Raw genomic sequence first — 16,564 nt, 5'->3', positions numbered from 1 at the left:
AAATTGTATTGTACGTAGGTTGTTTCGAGTGCATGGATTTTCAGTTTCGAGTGTCTCATCGGTTATTACAGTTCCTGGACTGTCGAATTAGGACCACGCGTAGAAACTTTATTTGGAGAATAACCGCGGTAACTCTCGCTCAAAAGTCTCAGGCTAATTATCACCTGTTTGCTTCAGACCGAGAAATATTAAATGATCACTAAAGGACGTAGACAAACACCATCTAATGTGGCATTTTGTGTATGACAAAAGAACCGATTAATGGATTAACAGGTTCACTAGAAAGTACATTTATATCGTTTGAAGTTCACGATCTACATCAGATATCGAAGATTTGTGAAGAATAAAAGGTGCTTAAGACTTTTCAATGTATGTCATATATACTGGTATTATGTCAGATAAAAAGCAAATTCCTGAATTGTAAAAATTATTATTAAATACATACACAATCAATTATTTAATCCGTTTCACTTATTATTCCATTTTGCCATAAAAAAATGCCATTAAAGATATCTCTAAGCCTAATTAATCCTCTGTACTTATTTTTTACTGTTACGTTATCAGATTCGGGAACAAAGATTCCGCACAATTTGGCCAAGAAAAATGTTTATCAAGACAGTAAAGATAATATAAAGATCCTATATAACGAAGCATACGCAAAAACGTATAATCCTCAAATGGAGACAAATTAATATATAAATGAATTAATTTCATTTCCCATTAAAATTCCACCGCGCCTCTCTACTTTACTAAAAAGGTAAAAACTATCGTAAGTTTCGAGTGATCCTAATTCGATGACCATGGACTGTACACGACCATGTGCTGTATGAATAGGGGGGCGTTTTCGCACACGCGTGCCTGATGTTTCTTAGTCTCTCGTTCGTTTTCTGTCTCTCCGCTGCGCACCTTGACACATATAGAAATTACGAAATCGGAGGAGGAGCGCGGTTCGAACGGGAGCAACGGAGCTTTCGTGGCATTAAATTCCGATCTACGCCGGTGACGGATATACGTATTGCGCGTAATTAGAGCGCGCTCCATCGGTTTTTGCGAGATCGTTGCACCATCGAAAAGATTCTGACGTTGGAGTGCAAGAGGTGGCGAGAATCGATGCTGTATAGTACGACAGCTTGACTATTGGTGTTCATTATCGGTGTTCATTAGTAGTCGTAGAATTTCTAGTTTGGCTTTTGGTTCGTTAGAACGCTGCCAATCGATTTTTTCGAGATCGTTACACCATCGAGAAGATTTCGATGTTGGAGCCCAAGAAGCGAACTATCGATGCAGTATGGTATGGCTTGGCTATCGATGTTTATTATTATCGTTACGTTCATTGGTATTCGTAGAACTTCCAAGTTAATTTTGGTTAATTAGAACACGGTCCGTCAGTTTCTGCGAGATCGTTGTACGCAGGCACAAGCTAAATTTCAATGATGCTCTAAAACGTGTCATTGGCCTCCCGCGTTGTCAAAACATCGTGTGGATATGTTTCTACTTGGGGGTAAACATACTCGTTAAGAAACTCGAACCACTAATGAACAATGCGAGTATTCAGAGAATCGTAAAACTATCAACGTGATAATTGACAAAATAGATAAGCAATACAAATTTTACTATCACCTTGAAGAATATCATCTATTGAGAAGTTCGAACGACGGAAAGCAATTGGTGGTCGTGAAAACCCAATGGACTATCGATAGTATAATACACTTATCGGTATGTCAAACAACATTGACACGATTTCTTCTATATCTCCTAACGAAAACAAGTTGATATATAGCGTAGAAAATACTTGTGCTTCTACAACAATAATAATTTACTCGTCTAGCAATGAATTTATTTATTTCTGCTCATGTAATTTTGTTTACGATAAATGAATAAATATTAAAAATAGGACACAGTGATTTGTACCGCGTAGAAGATGAATTAGCGTGTCTTTGCTGGTAGAATATCACGATAAAATTGCTTTTTAAGGGTTAACACGCGATAAAAAAAATTCACATTTGCATTTTATCGAACCATGTGGGTCAATCTTTTTTTTCTTGCTTGAAAAGTACTTTATCTTCAGTTTGATTGATTCACAAATTATGAGTCAGACAGGGAAGGTTGTTCTAATCTGACAGAAAAAATATTGGCATATCCAAGCAGCGATATCTAAATCTGGTGAATACATCCATACGTCGTATATTATTCCTAATACTACTAATTGTAACTTGTATATTATTGAAAATATCATTCTGATCACAGATGATTCTCGTAATATAATGACCAGATGCCGGACACCGTCATATGAAACAGTTCACCAATTGCTCATCGGCCAGATACTTCCTCCATAAGCAAACAAAAATCGGGTATACTGTATCTCAAAAATCGTCATACGATATCAAAGAACAACTTTATGGAAAGTATTTGATCATTGTATATCAACTGATTATTAATAGACTGCGGCTCTTTATATAATTGTCTTTTTAAACGCACGTAAAGAAATGGAATCTAAAATTTTCTTCAGTTTCTAGATATTGTAACAAGTACTCTACTTCCGATTCTTGATATATAATTGTGCATTCTCTGTATTTTAATATTCACCGATTCATTGTCATCGATTACCAATCATAAGCCTCTTGCGTCGATAAATCAAGAAACAAACATAACATTTTTCAAATTCTTGTTAAAATGTGAATTGCGCGTTAATCAAAAGCTTCTTTCATAGTCGAAGTACACTATTCGTCAAAAAATCGTCGAATTCTAAATTCTAAACATCGGACCAGCGAAGTACGTTGGTCAGTGGAAGAGTTCGCGAACTATTAATAAAGTCTGGGCCTTTTGTCTTCAAGGTCGCCGATTCGATGATATCGATGTCGCGGGTTTCCTACAAAATAGTGGTATAAATACGCGTCGCGTTAGAAAATAACGGCGCAGTTCATGCTCGATTCTCGCCCACGAGTTCGCGTTTCACGCGGAACTTTCCTGGCATCAACGGAAACCGTTTCTGCCTGCGTGCATCATCGGCCGTTTCCGGGAGAGAGGAAAATAAAAAAACGATGATTTAGAGCCAACGTGGTGGAATTAGCGCGAAAATATCGCGTAAACGTTGGTTTAACGACAAAGAAGCGCAACGTTTATGACAGCATTCAATACACGAACAATACGTCCCTGTCTCGTACAGTGACTGCTGTTTGATAAATTTTCACATCCAGTTTTAAAAACATCTATCCGCCACAGAATCACCGCTAGCAAATATATATTTAGTCAGTGAAATATTTTGAACAAATTCCACATCCATAGACACGACTGTGTTACAACGAAGAAGAGGCTTAGAAACGATTCTGTAACGTACATTCTGAGAATGAGAATATTTTTTTGACAAGATTTCTCCTCCTCTTTGAGCTTCCATAGCCGAATCTCAAGCTTCGATGTTTATCTGCTTGATAACAGGGTTGATAAGGAGCTTGTTTTTCCATTGAGAAATATATTTGATTTCGCGTGATTAAAAATTGATAGTGAATAAGTATAGCGTACAGTTATTCGACTGGTTTTGCTAAATTTTGTACTACTTGTTCGACACAATCGATTATGCGTCCTTTGTGTCCTGTAGAGTTGTATATCGAATCAACAACGTGACGTTCATGGTCCTATACTACTTGTCTGACAGAGCCACTGACGCACAGCGACCTATACTACTTATTCGATACAAACGATGACGCACTGTATGCGTCCTATGAAACTTACTGATCACAGGACATAATGTTTATGGCCCTATACTACTTGTCTGATACAGCCACTGACGTACAACGCGCACGCTGTACTACTTATTCGATACAAACGCTGACGCACCCTATGCGTCTTATGAAATTTAGTAATCACGGGACACGATGTTTATGGCCCTGTGTTACTTGTCTGATACAGCCACTGACGCACAGCGTGCGACCTATATACTTGTTCGACACGAACGATGACACACTCTATGCGTTCTATAAAACTTGTATAATCGTAAGACGCACTGTTTACGATTCTATACTATTTGTCCGACACGATTACTGACGCACAGCGTGCGACCTATGCTTCTTAAACGACACAAACAGTGCATAGTTATTAATCGTGCCAATGAGAGAAAATAAATTTGAACAACAAATGGATACAAGTCAAGCTCCGAAGTGAACGAATTATTGCGACATAAAACCTCTTTCTAGACATGTACTCTAGACAGAATTCCAATCTAAAAATTGGTAATTTATATCTTAAATACGTTTAGTAACCTTTGTGACAGGCATACGATGTATATTACAATTACAAATGCCCTGAAATTAAACAAACCTGTAACCAAAATTATCATATAACGATCACTTGTGAACGAAAAAGAGTTATCCAACGAATTTGGGATCAAATCCCTAAAGCAACTAGGAAGTGGAAAGAACAAAGGCCGCGAAGAAAGAAGATGAACCGACCATACCACTGCGATCTCCAACTGTATTTCTCCGCTCGACGTTCGCACGCGTGTTTATCGTGGTCGTGCGTACGAGCCTGCCAAATATAACCAAGAAGCGTGAAACGCGTGCGCCACGATCGCCTCGTAAGAGCAGAGGCGAGCTAGAAAGCTCGCGGCGGGCTAGTCGTCAGCCGGCTCGTTTAAATGTTAACGCGAGTGGCTGGTTAACTAGCGCTTTACTCGCTTGCTCTCTGGCTGTTTCATTGGCCCGTTCCATGTCACCGTTGCTGCTGTCGCGCTATGGCAGAGGGCCAACCGAAACAAGTACACGCGTAGGCGAATCGCGTGTTAGGCTAAGTTCTGGCTTAGGTAAGTTTTATCCCTGATATTTGTCAACGACGTTCCACCCTTCCCTTTCACAGACGTAAAATAAGATCCTATGTCTTTGTGTTGGTGTAATAGTTATGCTGCGCAACTATGGAGGAAGAAAGTGTTTTGTCAACCCCCATCAAACAGATATGGGGCCTATTCGGATCCTGCCATTTATTTCAATATTCGATTGAAATTAGATATCTTATTCTAGTTAAAAGATAAAATTCTAATGCGTATTTTTGTTTCCTTAAGATTCAAAGAACGAGATTCTACTGGGGGTCCGTTTGCACCTGGCTCTTCTAACAGGTTAAAGAATCAATCTATGGTAGAGACAATGTATATTACTTTCTTAACAGAATATTGCACTTTATTGCGCTTTTATACTGCATTAAGACACAAAATGTCGATATTCTATTGAAAGGTAGAAAAAAGCTCATAGTTTCTCCATAGTTGGACAGTGTACGTACCTACCGAGATATCCGTCTGAATGATTTTGCTTTACACATCATTTTACGTAAGTGAGAAAACAAGTTCACATGCATAGGACCGATAGGAAATATATCCAACAAATATCTCACCATGGTCAAAATGACTCGACTAGCGAAAATCTCAGAAACAATCCTATTAAACATCTCTGCATCATTATCGACCGTCGGTAATTCGAAAAATTCACTAAAATTAAAAAAAAACCAATGAAGATTCGAAAAATGTCTATTCTTTCGTTGGCTACCTCTGAAATCGATGTGTCGTTCGACTCTGGTGTCACGTCGAGCTTGGTGTCCAGTTCCCTGGTGGGTTCCACGTTATTTCCCCGTTGCACCCAAGGCTCCCATCCCTGCCTGGGCCACCACGACACCTGGTTCCCAGGCATCAACATGTTCACCTCTTGGCTAGCCATCGTCGACGACGACGAGGACGAAGCCGAGGGTGGTCCACCGTCAGCCAAGCCACCGCCGCCGCCACGCACGCACCAGCCTCCAGAATGATCCAGGGTGAACAATACTGTCTGTTCCTTTCCCTTCTGTTCCCGTAGTAAATCGTACAATTTTCGTATCGTAGGATTACAAGGCTTTCGTGTCGCTCTCACAGTCGCATCTTGCCAAGAACAACGCGTATTTCTAAATCCAGGTTGTGATCGATTCTGGGTCAGCTCGCTGAGATCTCTCGAGTTACCTTAATCGACGATGTGTAAATATGTACCTCTCGATTCTATCTCTCTGTTTCTTCTAAATTCTAGATCTGTTGGTTTTCTACAGTCTCTGATAATGCACACTTTATGTACCACTTGTATGGACGAAATATTTCTCTTCATTCAGATCTGGATGATCGACGTCCGGATCATTACCGGGGTCTTGGCTTCTTTCCTCTTGTTTGGACGATCGGCTTCGACCGCCACAGGGTGATTCGTGGTGGAATTTTCTTGGAACCGACACGAAGGAGGAGCAAGAATGGTTTTGTCTTACGCGGGTGCCTCAGCTTCCGGCGAACCGGCTTCCCTGCCGGCGCGTTTCCCGACGACGATGCGGAGGACGACGGTGTTGCGCTGGCCATCTGGCGCAAACTCGCACTAAAACCGCGGCGAAACCGCGTGACGAGTCCCCCTCGAAAATAGTCGCCGGTCGAAAATAGCCGACGCTGGCTAAGAAAGAAGAATCATCGGCATTTGCTCCGGGTACACGCGTCGCCGCGCTAGTTGCATCGCGGCCTTCTCCAGAGGCTGATTCCCCATGTGTGCATCGCGTACCGATCTTCCTCTATCTTCTTTTCGGTCTTTTTCTTCCACTAAATCGTTTCCTCTTTTTCCTATTTTCTCTCGGGTTACGTTCGCGCATTGTTTGAACTTTTCTCACTCAATTTACGCTATCACATTCTGTCTGTAAAAAAAGAATTCCAAAGGTTCGCTTAACATCTTTCTAACACATTTCTTCTACTTGGATTTTACAATTTTATGAAATTTCCACAGATTTATGATAAATCATTGATCGCTCCTTGATGGGATAATCGACGGTCTTCAAATACCGCAAAAATCCATCGCTATGCTCCTTCTACCTCCTAAGATAGATGTAGAATTTGACTTTTTCTTCTCGCTTCATTCCGTTCTTCTTTGCTCTTTGATCGATCCTTTTCTTTTGCTCGTGTCCACGTATTTATATCGTCCAGAGGTCTGTCGAACGGGACGCGCAAGAGACAACACGGATATCCTTGCTTTTCATAGATACCGATAGTGGAGACACGCAGGAGGAACGAGTTGTATACGTGGGGGATTATTCGCCAGATCTACGTTCCAGCGAATGCAATGTGAAAAATTCACGAGAAGATAATGGACTAACCGCAAAAATCAAGGCTTGTGTACATGGTGGACGTATACACCATGTGTAGACATCCTATGTTAATATATCTATATTCAATATATCGTGTATTGCATTGTGTGCGTGTATGACCACGTGTAGAATTTTGTTAACCATTCACGAACAGAAACCTTGTGTGACGCACATCTGTAAATAAAAGTCTGTATATGCCTTGTAGAATTTTATGTCTGTAGACATTCAGAAACTTAATGCGACGTACATCTGCGGACAAAAATTTGTATGCGTCTCTTTATAGGATTTTATGAATAGTCTGCAGATATATAGAAATTTATATTCGCATTTTATAAAATTGGTGTATTTAAATAAGAAGATATGTTCACAAGTATAACTTTATATATTTTACACAAAATTCACATATTTGTAAATGTTTGTATTGGCATTGTGTACAGATATGCGTTCGTGCATAAGGATTCTGATATCTACAAGCAGCCTGCATGAATTTCTAAAAGATGCACACGCAATATGCTATAATATGCAGCACACGATATAATAGTTCACACGCAATACTATTTGCAAGTTTGTACACATCTTGGTAACTGAACTTTTCATCCCTTGCGTGTACGACATTTACAAAAAAAAGAAAAAGAAATTAGGACAGGTTACTCATACTTTGTAACTTTTTACTCCTGTTAATTGCCGACTGCAGCAGATGTAATTATTTAAAACCAATGTAGTTCTTTTTTCAGTAAAACCTTTGTTAAAGATACATATATATGTTCTTCATCTTTAAACACCTAGATTCAACGAATATATGAAACAGATATCCTTGAACCACCAAGTCTTCAAACCATTAATCTTTGTATGAAAATAATATTTTACCACTCAAAAAATAAAGAATATTTAAAGTATACTTGTCGGTATAAACAATCTCTAAAATATAAATACATACAATAAACATCCTCAAATTATATTATATTAACTATATTATATTAGCTATCTATTATTATTATATCAGCTATATATCATATTATATTAGCTATCAATCATCTTTTTAATCGAAAGAGTACCACAGTACCTGCCATTGAGCGTGATACTATAGGAAATGAGTGTTAGGGTAAATAAGACCGCGAGGAATGGTCGACAATAATCGAGACCGATTTCTCTAAACATCTATCCGAGTTTTGTCCCCGTAATATTCTACGATATTATCAGACGCGTGGAAATGTGATCTCAAATAGTATATAACAAAATGAAATCTAAAGATACACTGGGCAGAATATAAAGACGTCCGCGTCGGTTGTCGGCGCCATTCGACTCACCTGACTTCTGGAGGACGGTGAACGATGCCTGTGTCGATCCTGACTAGTCGACGACGAGGCATGGTGACGATAGATCCTTGCACGTCGAGAAGAAGTAGGATGCGCCAAACGATCACGATCGCGATCACGATGCCCGTGCTGGCGACCGCTACTCGGTGATCGACGATGGCTTCGCTTGTACCGTCTTTCCTGGCTAGTTCCGCGGTCGTGTTGACGCGACCTCAGCACGCGTTCTCCGCTGAAATTGCCACTAATTAGTCTTAGGTTTATCACAGCCTCAGAATTAGACGTTCGTGTGAATCCGTTCACTGCGAGACGTTGGTCGTGAATGGAATATTGACAGAATAGAGAAATTAATGGAATGGATGGTGATGCAGGAAAATTGTACGACAATTGATGATAATGGATGGTTCGGTGTTTTTATACAAAGTTTGAGAAAAAGTGATCTGTAAGTTTTGATGACTCAGATACTTGAACTACGTATTCAATTGATACTAGCCTCTTTTTAAGAGGTTGTTTCATTTGCTAGTGGCCTTTAATGGCAAGTCTTGTGCTTGATGTATATATATATTAGTGGTTATACGGTCTCTTGAAGCACGAGAGAGCAGAATGAAAGAATCTGTTGATGAAACGAAGCGATTCATATGGAGAAAAGAGTAACATTCTGACCTAATATGGTCTTCTCTTTGCGGATAATTGATAGGTCTATATAAATTTTGAAAAGAAGATTAAAAGTTTATCTTGTGATTAAAGTATGAATAAACAATAATAGATGATGATAACAAAAATAGATCAGCTTTGGAAATAAAATGTGATACCAGAAGATTACGTCTCTCAGATAATTATGTTCCTCAACTTCCTTATCTTTCTTTGCCACTAATTTAAACCATTAAAATGAAAATAAAAGTGTGTCCAACAATTAGAACATCTAGTTAACACTCACACGTAATAACTTTTAAATGGAATTCAGCCTTAAGTAACATTTTATACGGTGTTTTAATAGTGAATTCTGATACATACGCAATCTACAATTAGAAACCCGGGCATAATTGTTGGAAACAATCTAACTTTCACTCTACTACATTCATAGCTGGCTGATAAAAAGGAGAGAAAGGAGATCTTACGATCTTTCGACGTGCATTTTCCTCCAAATAATAGCGACAGTTTCTAATTACATGCTTAAGAGATCAGGTATATATTTAAAAACGTAGCTAGAATAACAAAGTAACTTGATCTGCATAAGGAAGCTGATAGAACGGCTGAATTATTTACATCTTAATTTACAAATATCTCGATCCGCTTGAACAGAACTGCTTGTTTGATTTATCGCAACGATCTTGTATCGTACCTCGTACGATGAATTAACGCGGATTAAATAGCTTAATGATTTACGAAATACCGATATTTGCGATAAATATCAATTGTTATTTACACTTCAGAGTTGGCGATTAATTAATTTCCAAACCTTTCTATTTGACTATTTTAAACTCCCATTAACACTTAATTAACTTTAAAAGCATAAACACAAAAATTGCCATACAAGATAGTTCGCTCGAAGCAAAACGATCATTGTTATAAACTTTTACAAAGTATTCATAAATATTTCAAAGACGTTACGGTACATTTTAAAAGTATATATCAAACAGTATTCGTGTAAACATATATAAGCAATATGTAAAATTCTACATCGAGAAACAAATAAATAGCTTGAAATCTATTCTTAACAAACATTTACTATTCGATTCTAAGATAATAATCTCAAGCTTCCAAACTAAGATTATACAGTAAAAAGAAAATAGTCAGATGATAGAAAATTTTTGTGATTGATCGTGTATAAAGAAAAAGAAAGATGATGTTTATGATTAGATATGATTTTTCAAACGGTTTAAATATTGGATATATTTAATTTACAAACGGAGTTGACTGAGAATCAGGCATAGCCTGTCTGCTACGCAAAATGTACACGGGAGCATTTCAGCGCAACAGTGAGTTGACCTACTTTGGGTGTGTCTGGCTTCAAATAGACCATTTCACTTAAGAGTATTTCGCTGACGCCTTCTGCAACGTCTTGATCGAGTCCAACGCGGCAGAAATCCTAATTTCAAGGTTAAACATTCGCAGCTGTTACATCTTTCATCGCTACGCTGCGTTTCGTAGCTGTAAAATCTTCAGGTATCTCTAAAAGAGTAGACATATGCAACGATATTCCGCTAACAAAGAAAACATCGTAATCTTGTTATCTTCTAATCTTATTTTTGTTTAAATTCCATCGCAATAAAATGAGGTTTCACAGTCTGATAAGAGCAACAATTCTTTCATACTATCCCTATATTGTTTATGAAATTTAGTGGAAGCAATATATTTTATTTCAAGAGAAGAACACGATTATAGAAATATCTATAGAACAGCGATTTCCAATTCTTTTGTGCGCAAATAAAGTGAAAATTTTAGAAATTTCAATGCCAAAAAGCATGCTTTGTATGCAAATAAGAATTTATGATCTAGGATAAAGTACACTATGTACAAAAGAACCTAAGTGCCACTAACGGTACACATACCATTGCTTGTAAAACCACTGATCTAAAGAATTTTCTTCTAAATTTTCAAGCCTTTACATTTCTAACTAAAGGCACTTCTAATGTTCAAGATACTACACTTTCCCTTAGAACATCTTATTTGATGTTTATAAAATATATAATGTAAGTATATAAAATACAAATCATTTAAAAAAGTTTCAGCAAATATTTAAGTATCTTAGATGTCTATGTGTGTCAAAGGGAAAAGCAAAGTTGCATAAACACGTACTAGTAAAGAAATATTAACTTTTGTACGACGGAAATGAATACAAAGTAGATGTTCAATGTATCCTTCGTATAATTCAAGGCAAGTATGTATAGATGCATCTTGACACAGATTGCCTCTATCCAACCTTTCCTCTCTTCTTTCGATGTATATGTTAAGTCTCTTGGAAACCAAACTAACTAGTTAACTCAACTTTTGTGAATTTTCTCGCGAAACATGAGAAGTTTATTTGTCAATAGAAGATCGTATAAACAGTTGTAAATTTCAATGTGAATTTTACTACTTTTTCTACTTTTTAATTTACCAGCTCGTGTAGCACTTCTATTTAAATTTGTATGACCTTCTTGAAACACCTCGTACATATTGCTAACAAAAACACTAAAAATATACAAAACAGAATTTAGAAGCATTGAAATGTTCAGATAGTGACGAAAGGTGTATCACTGTTTGTTACTTCTAACAAGCCATATTAATTGCAAGCGTAATTTCGTTCACGCACGAATAAATCGTGGGACAGAGAAGAGAAGCACAGTGATACAAAAAAGGCTCGAAAATTCGCGACTAACGATGATTCACGCACAGGAAGTTGCCAAGATTTTTAATCGGCCATCGTCCTAACATCGTGGCCTTCGATACCAAACAATACCTTCTTCCCAAACAGACTGATAGGAATCAAAAACAACGTTATTTGACTGAATGGAAAGTTTCTGTGTTATTATCATATTAAACCCTCAAACAGTTTCATTGTAAAAATATACTGGAATTATTGGTCGATCAAACAAATTCTTGAAATGTAAAACAAACGGGTAATTAGCTTCTTGTTCTTGGAAAGCGATGAATGTTTCAACATTACTGACACAAAAGATTGTGTTCTTTAATCCTTAATAGTTAAGGATACTCTTTGAAAAATGAAGATCATAATTATTTGGACAGTGTAAGCACTTGTTATACTTTACTACGCTTCCAAAACCAATTAATAAAAGTTAATAGAAGATCCTTTGGCTACTGTTCACGCATACGATTTCTCGCTAGAACAACGAAACAGTTTTCATCGTGTTTATTATTCGTTAGAAATCCGACGTCTCAAATTACAATTATTCAAGCAATATCCATCAACTTGGACGTCGTCCGAATAATTGTAACTGCTAATGTACAGTTACAATATTTATACTAGTCATGTAACGATATTCGAATAAAACAGAATCGGTAAAAAAATATCCAAAAAAGTTGCATCGCACGGAAGATCGAGAAACTTTCCATTCTATTTAACACACGACTTAACACACTCTTCGTTCAAACATGACACGCACACGCAACGCACATACCGCTGCAATGATTCCACAAGATACGAGCTCACCCATCATCCGTTATGTACAAACCACAAACAAATCTTGGTGCGTGTCGAGTGCAACGGTTCAACATTCACGCTCCTCGATCGGCGTGGAATGGCGAAAATTCTCTTCTTCTAACTCTCAGCCTTTCTCGCAACAATCTCCAGACAAGAAGAACATCGGATACAAAACAGAGGAGAGAAAATGAAAGGACGAGACGCAGAAGCGTGTTCCGTCGAGGAAGTTGTTCTCGATGTAAATCACTCTGTGACGAGCGTACGGAAGAGGAAGAATCACGCGGACCGAGACGGCATCGCGACGAAACTACGCTAAGCCAATAAGGATCGGCGAAAAGTCGCGGATGGTAGCCTTTGACTGCGAGCTTTCTGCTGGTTCGTGCATTGGAACACGGCCAAACAGTCCTTCGAAACGCCGACGGGAGAAGGTGGAATTGATAGCGCATTCCGTGTATCCTTTTCGAAGGATCCTCGCGCTAAAGAGGTCATAGGATTATGCGCAAAAGCCGCCCTCTTACCCGCAACGCTACCTCCCACCCCTAAAACCGTGCCAAACACAGCGGATCGTCGCAGAAAACAAACAATGTTTCTCTCTCTCTCTCTCTCTCTTCGATTTCTTCTGGCGACTTTTAATCGCGTGAGGGAGTCTAGTCTACGGTTTATCGCACCACTTTCTTCCTTTTTCTTTCTCTGACGTTACGATCGTCGACTAGAGGGATGCAAGGTTAACGTGTAGGCGGTTTACGAGGGTGGCTTGGATCGATTGTGCGCGCTGTGGGTTGCGGAACGTTTGAGTAGTTGACTAAGGAAGAAAAGTTTCTTGGAGAAGGTAGTTTTTTAGCGTGAGAAAGATTAGATGTTTCTGATTTTTTAGTGTTCGTAAAGTAAAGGTATTGTTTTAAATGGAAATAGGTAATCATTATACATTTTATATTTTAAATTTATACCTTAGACAACGTGATACTCGTGGTTTGGTCCTTCGAGTTTCATAGGCGTATTTATCAGTAATGAAAGTAGAAATTAACGATAGAAGCAGGATCGAAGTCACGAAGAACAAAGATTATATCAGTGGCTCGCTGCACGAATATTGCATATAAAACTTGAGCTTTTATGTGCAACAAATTTATCGTATTTAACGTACATGGAGATATTTTTTAAGAACAACGATCCATTCGTCGCTGTCACGATCCTTTGTCGCTTTATGTTTCTGAAGGTGATCAATGCGCAATTTGCAATCAATTTTGTAATAACGTTAACAATGATAAACGCAAGAGAAGTATTTATTCCATCGTAAAGTATCGTTTAAAACTGTTATCCCTCGGAAACGCGAAAAGCGAGCGTGCAATATATGTGCAGTAAATCTATGTTATCTAATCATCGTGAAAATTTCAAATTTCAAATGACATTACTCGTTTCAATTTTTACGTTATATTATATTTTTGAATATAAAACGGAGCGCTGAATAATCGTCGAGCGAGACGATTTTAATACTTTCACGCTCCACCAATTGTTGTATGATAAACTTAATAAACTTAACAAATTACAACCTATTTAAACGATAAATGTTATGTGTGTCTTTTGTAAGGTTGGTCCACATTTTTACCTGCGCTGTGTATAAATAAACATGTACAAATAAATTGCATGTATGTCCAGATGAGATTACTCGCACAAAGAAACATTTCTCATTTGCAAGTGTGGGACATAATTTACAACACCTTTTCCACTCTTCGCATCCAAGACACCTATAAAACGACTAACAATGATAAATCGCTTATTAAGCAGGTTTCGTTGGTTCTGTTGTAGGGGACATTTCAAATATACTGTACCTTGGTATCCAGGAAGGGCGACGAATGGAGGCGTAGAGGACCGGCATCCTTTAACTTCAGTCCGTCTTGTCACCTGAATTACAATGGAATCACCGCCTTTCGATATGTTAAAGAACAAATGTCGATCGAAACTGATCGAGCGAAGGGAAGATTTATCGTTCGTACGAGTCGAAACAAGTAAATTTCTTGATGATCGACGTAACGTAGGATCGAAATAGTTCATGCATGCGAAAAATACCTCGTCGTGCGTTATACACGAGCGTGTTTACCACACGAGAGAACGTTTTCAGTTACGGTTACTATATTTAAGCCCCTGTAGTCCTCGTTTCACTGACACATCATCGAAGAGAACTTTATTTTAAGTCGTCTCAAGAGTCTCTTTCTTTCCATTTTTAAAAAGGCTGAATTAAAATTATACTTGAGTCTTCTGGATATAAATATATAATGGACTATCTCTTTCGAAAATATGCTTATATTTAATATTTATGGCAAAATTTGGTAATTAGTTAAAGTAATTAGAGTAGAAGCTTGTTAACACGTTGAATGCCACGCCAGTTTTACAAGGTTTGGCCGTGGCGTCACGATGAATTTTTTATTATGAGATACATATCATGTTGAAATATTACTTACAAGAGATATGTTACAGTGTATAATCAACATTAATGAATTTTTGCCATTATCAATTATCTCATATTGTCCCTTCGCGTGGCTAGATAATTGTTCTATGTTGTTACGTCCCGGGGCTCACCATGAACCATAATCTATCCCTCAGTCATACTTATTTGGACCCACAATAATCCTAAAAAACCGTCACAAGGTTTAGCATTTTTTACTTTACTGTCAAGGCCCTTAATTACCATCAAACATCTTTCAGGTAGAAACGTTCCTTAGGGTTATTGTTCACTAAGGTAAAAGCGGATTTTCCCATGTTCGACAGCCACTGGTAGGGAGCACACATAGTAGATCTATATATCATTCCAAACTATTTTTATCAATTTTATACTGCATTTAATTTTGTCACACCATTGTAGCAACGATGGTAATAATACGAAATTTATAACTATTTATATAAAAATACTAAACGAGACTGGAGGACTAACAGAACTAAAAACAATAATAGAAAGGCAATACAAGACGGCAAGGAGGCAAAAGCCCAAAAGTCGCCATAGTTTTAGAGACAGAATAATTAAGGGAGTAATTAATTGAGTGGATAAGAGGAGAGGTAGATATATAAGAAGCGAAATAGGTAACCGAGATGTAAAGCTCGTCCAAACCCGAAAGACACGGACTAGCAATATTAAAAAAAAAATATAATTATTGATATTTGTTCAAATTATGTATTTCTACTAATCTTGGTGCGCCGGTCACCGGTGACCCCCATGGCATTCAACGTGTTAGAGAAAAGAACGTTAAGCATGACAGCTGTAGATCTCATTTGTAGATTTTCATACCTTCTTTTTCTATTTATTCGTTTGATCTGTAACTTTTGGTTTATGAACCGTAGAAGATTGTTAGAATCGTCAAAGTTAGAGTAATTGATTTTATTTACAGTTTTTTTGTACTGTCATTCGCTTCGTGAAGAACGTAGTCCGTAAAAAACAGTCTATCGAAGATATTCACAGATTTATTTATATCCTAAAGACAAACACTGCGAAGTCATTGTTGTGAATCTTGTCAATTACCAAGCGATCTATAGCCGTTCTTAGAAACAGTTTCTTCAAAACATGTGATTTAGCGAACGCTGATATTATGCGCCATACCTGTGCTTCATTCAACAAGCTTTAAGTAATATTTTTGACGCGAACGAATGGAAAATCTAATTATTCGCAACCTATAAATTCCTACTTCTCTGTGTCCAAGAAGAATATGGTGTGCAGAATTAAAATTAAAGGCAAGAGTACAAAGAAACTATAAATAAAACAAATACTCCAACCTCAACAAATCTGGCAATTTTCTATTCAAAACTCCCCGTTACGCAGCTTATTTAGAATCTAAGGGGACAAAATTATTAAAACTGTTAAATTATTAGATGTTAACGTTTACAATTCAGAATATAGCATCCGCAAAGATAATCTCGGACAGAGGATTTATGTCACATTGTCGTTGCAGAAAATAATCGCTGAGCCTGAAACCACCATTAATCAAATTCATACTTCGCAAAT

The 16,564-nt window shown here is 37.6% G+C and overlaps 1 protein-coding gene and 1 long non-coding RNA gene across 9 annotated transcripts in view; one reads left to right on the top strand and one right to left on the bottom strand.

Annotated features, from left to right (window-relative positions):
• The window catches only part of LOC117230633 (serine/threonine-protein kinase Doa), a 43,998-nt gene that overhangs the window by 13,519 nt on the left and 13,915 nt on the right, over window positions 1-16,564 (bottom strand). For 4 of the 8 annotated variants that reach the window (XM_033488251.1, XM_033488253.1, XM_033488252.1 and 1 more), the window contains one exon: window positions 8,427-8,664. In XM_033488251.1, the coding sequence (XP_033344142.1) occupies window positions 8,427-8,664 (238 nt within the window). Of the gene's footprint in view, window positions 1-5,528; window positions 6,561-8,426; window positions 8,665-14,402; window positions 14,476-16,564 lie in introns of those variants that run through there. The other 4 variants (XM_033488255.1, XM_033488257.1, XM_033488256.1 and 1 more) reach the window with 2 other exon arrangements.
• On the top strand, window positions 929-2,574 carry LOC117230641. The gene is made up of 2 exons (XR_004492813.1): window positions 929-1,291; window positions 2,069-2,574. It is a non-coding gene; the product is annotated as an uncharacterized LOC117230641 (long non-coding RNA).

The sequence above is a fragment of the Bombus vosnesenskii genome, unplaced genomic scaffold, assembly GCF_011952255.1.
Source record: "Bombus vosnesenskii isolate JDL3184/JDL3185 unplaced genomic scaffold, Bvos_JDL3184-5_v1.1 scf7180000013267, whole genome shotgun sequence".
NCBI classification, from domain to species: domain Eukaryota; kingdom Metazoa; phylum Arthropoda; class Insecta; order Hymenoptera; family Apidae; genus Bombus; species Bombus vosnesenskii.
The sequence above is the reverse complement of the archived record's forward strand: the minus strand, read 5'-3'. Positions and strand labels throughout refer to the sequence as shown.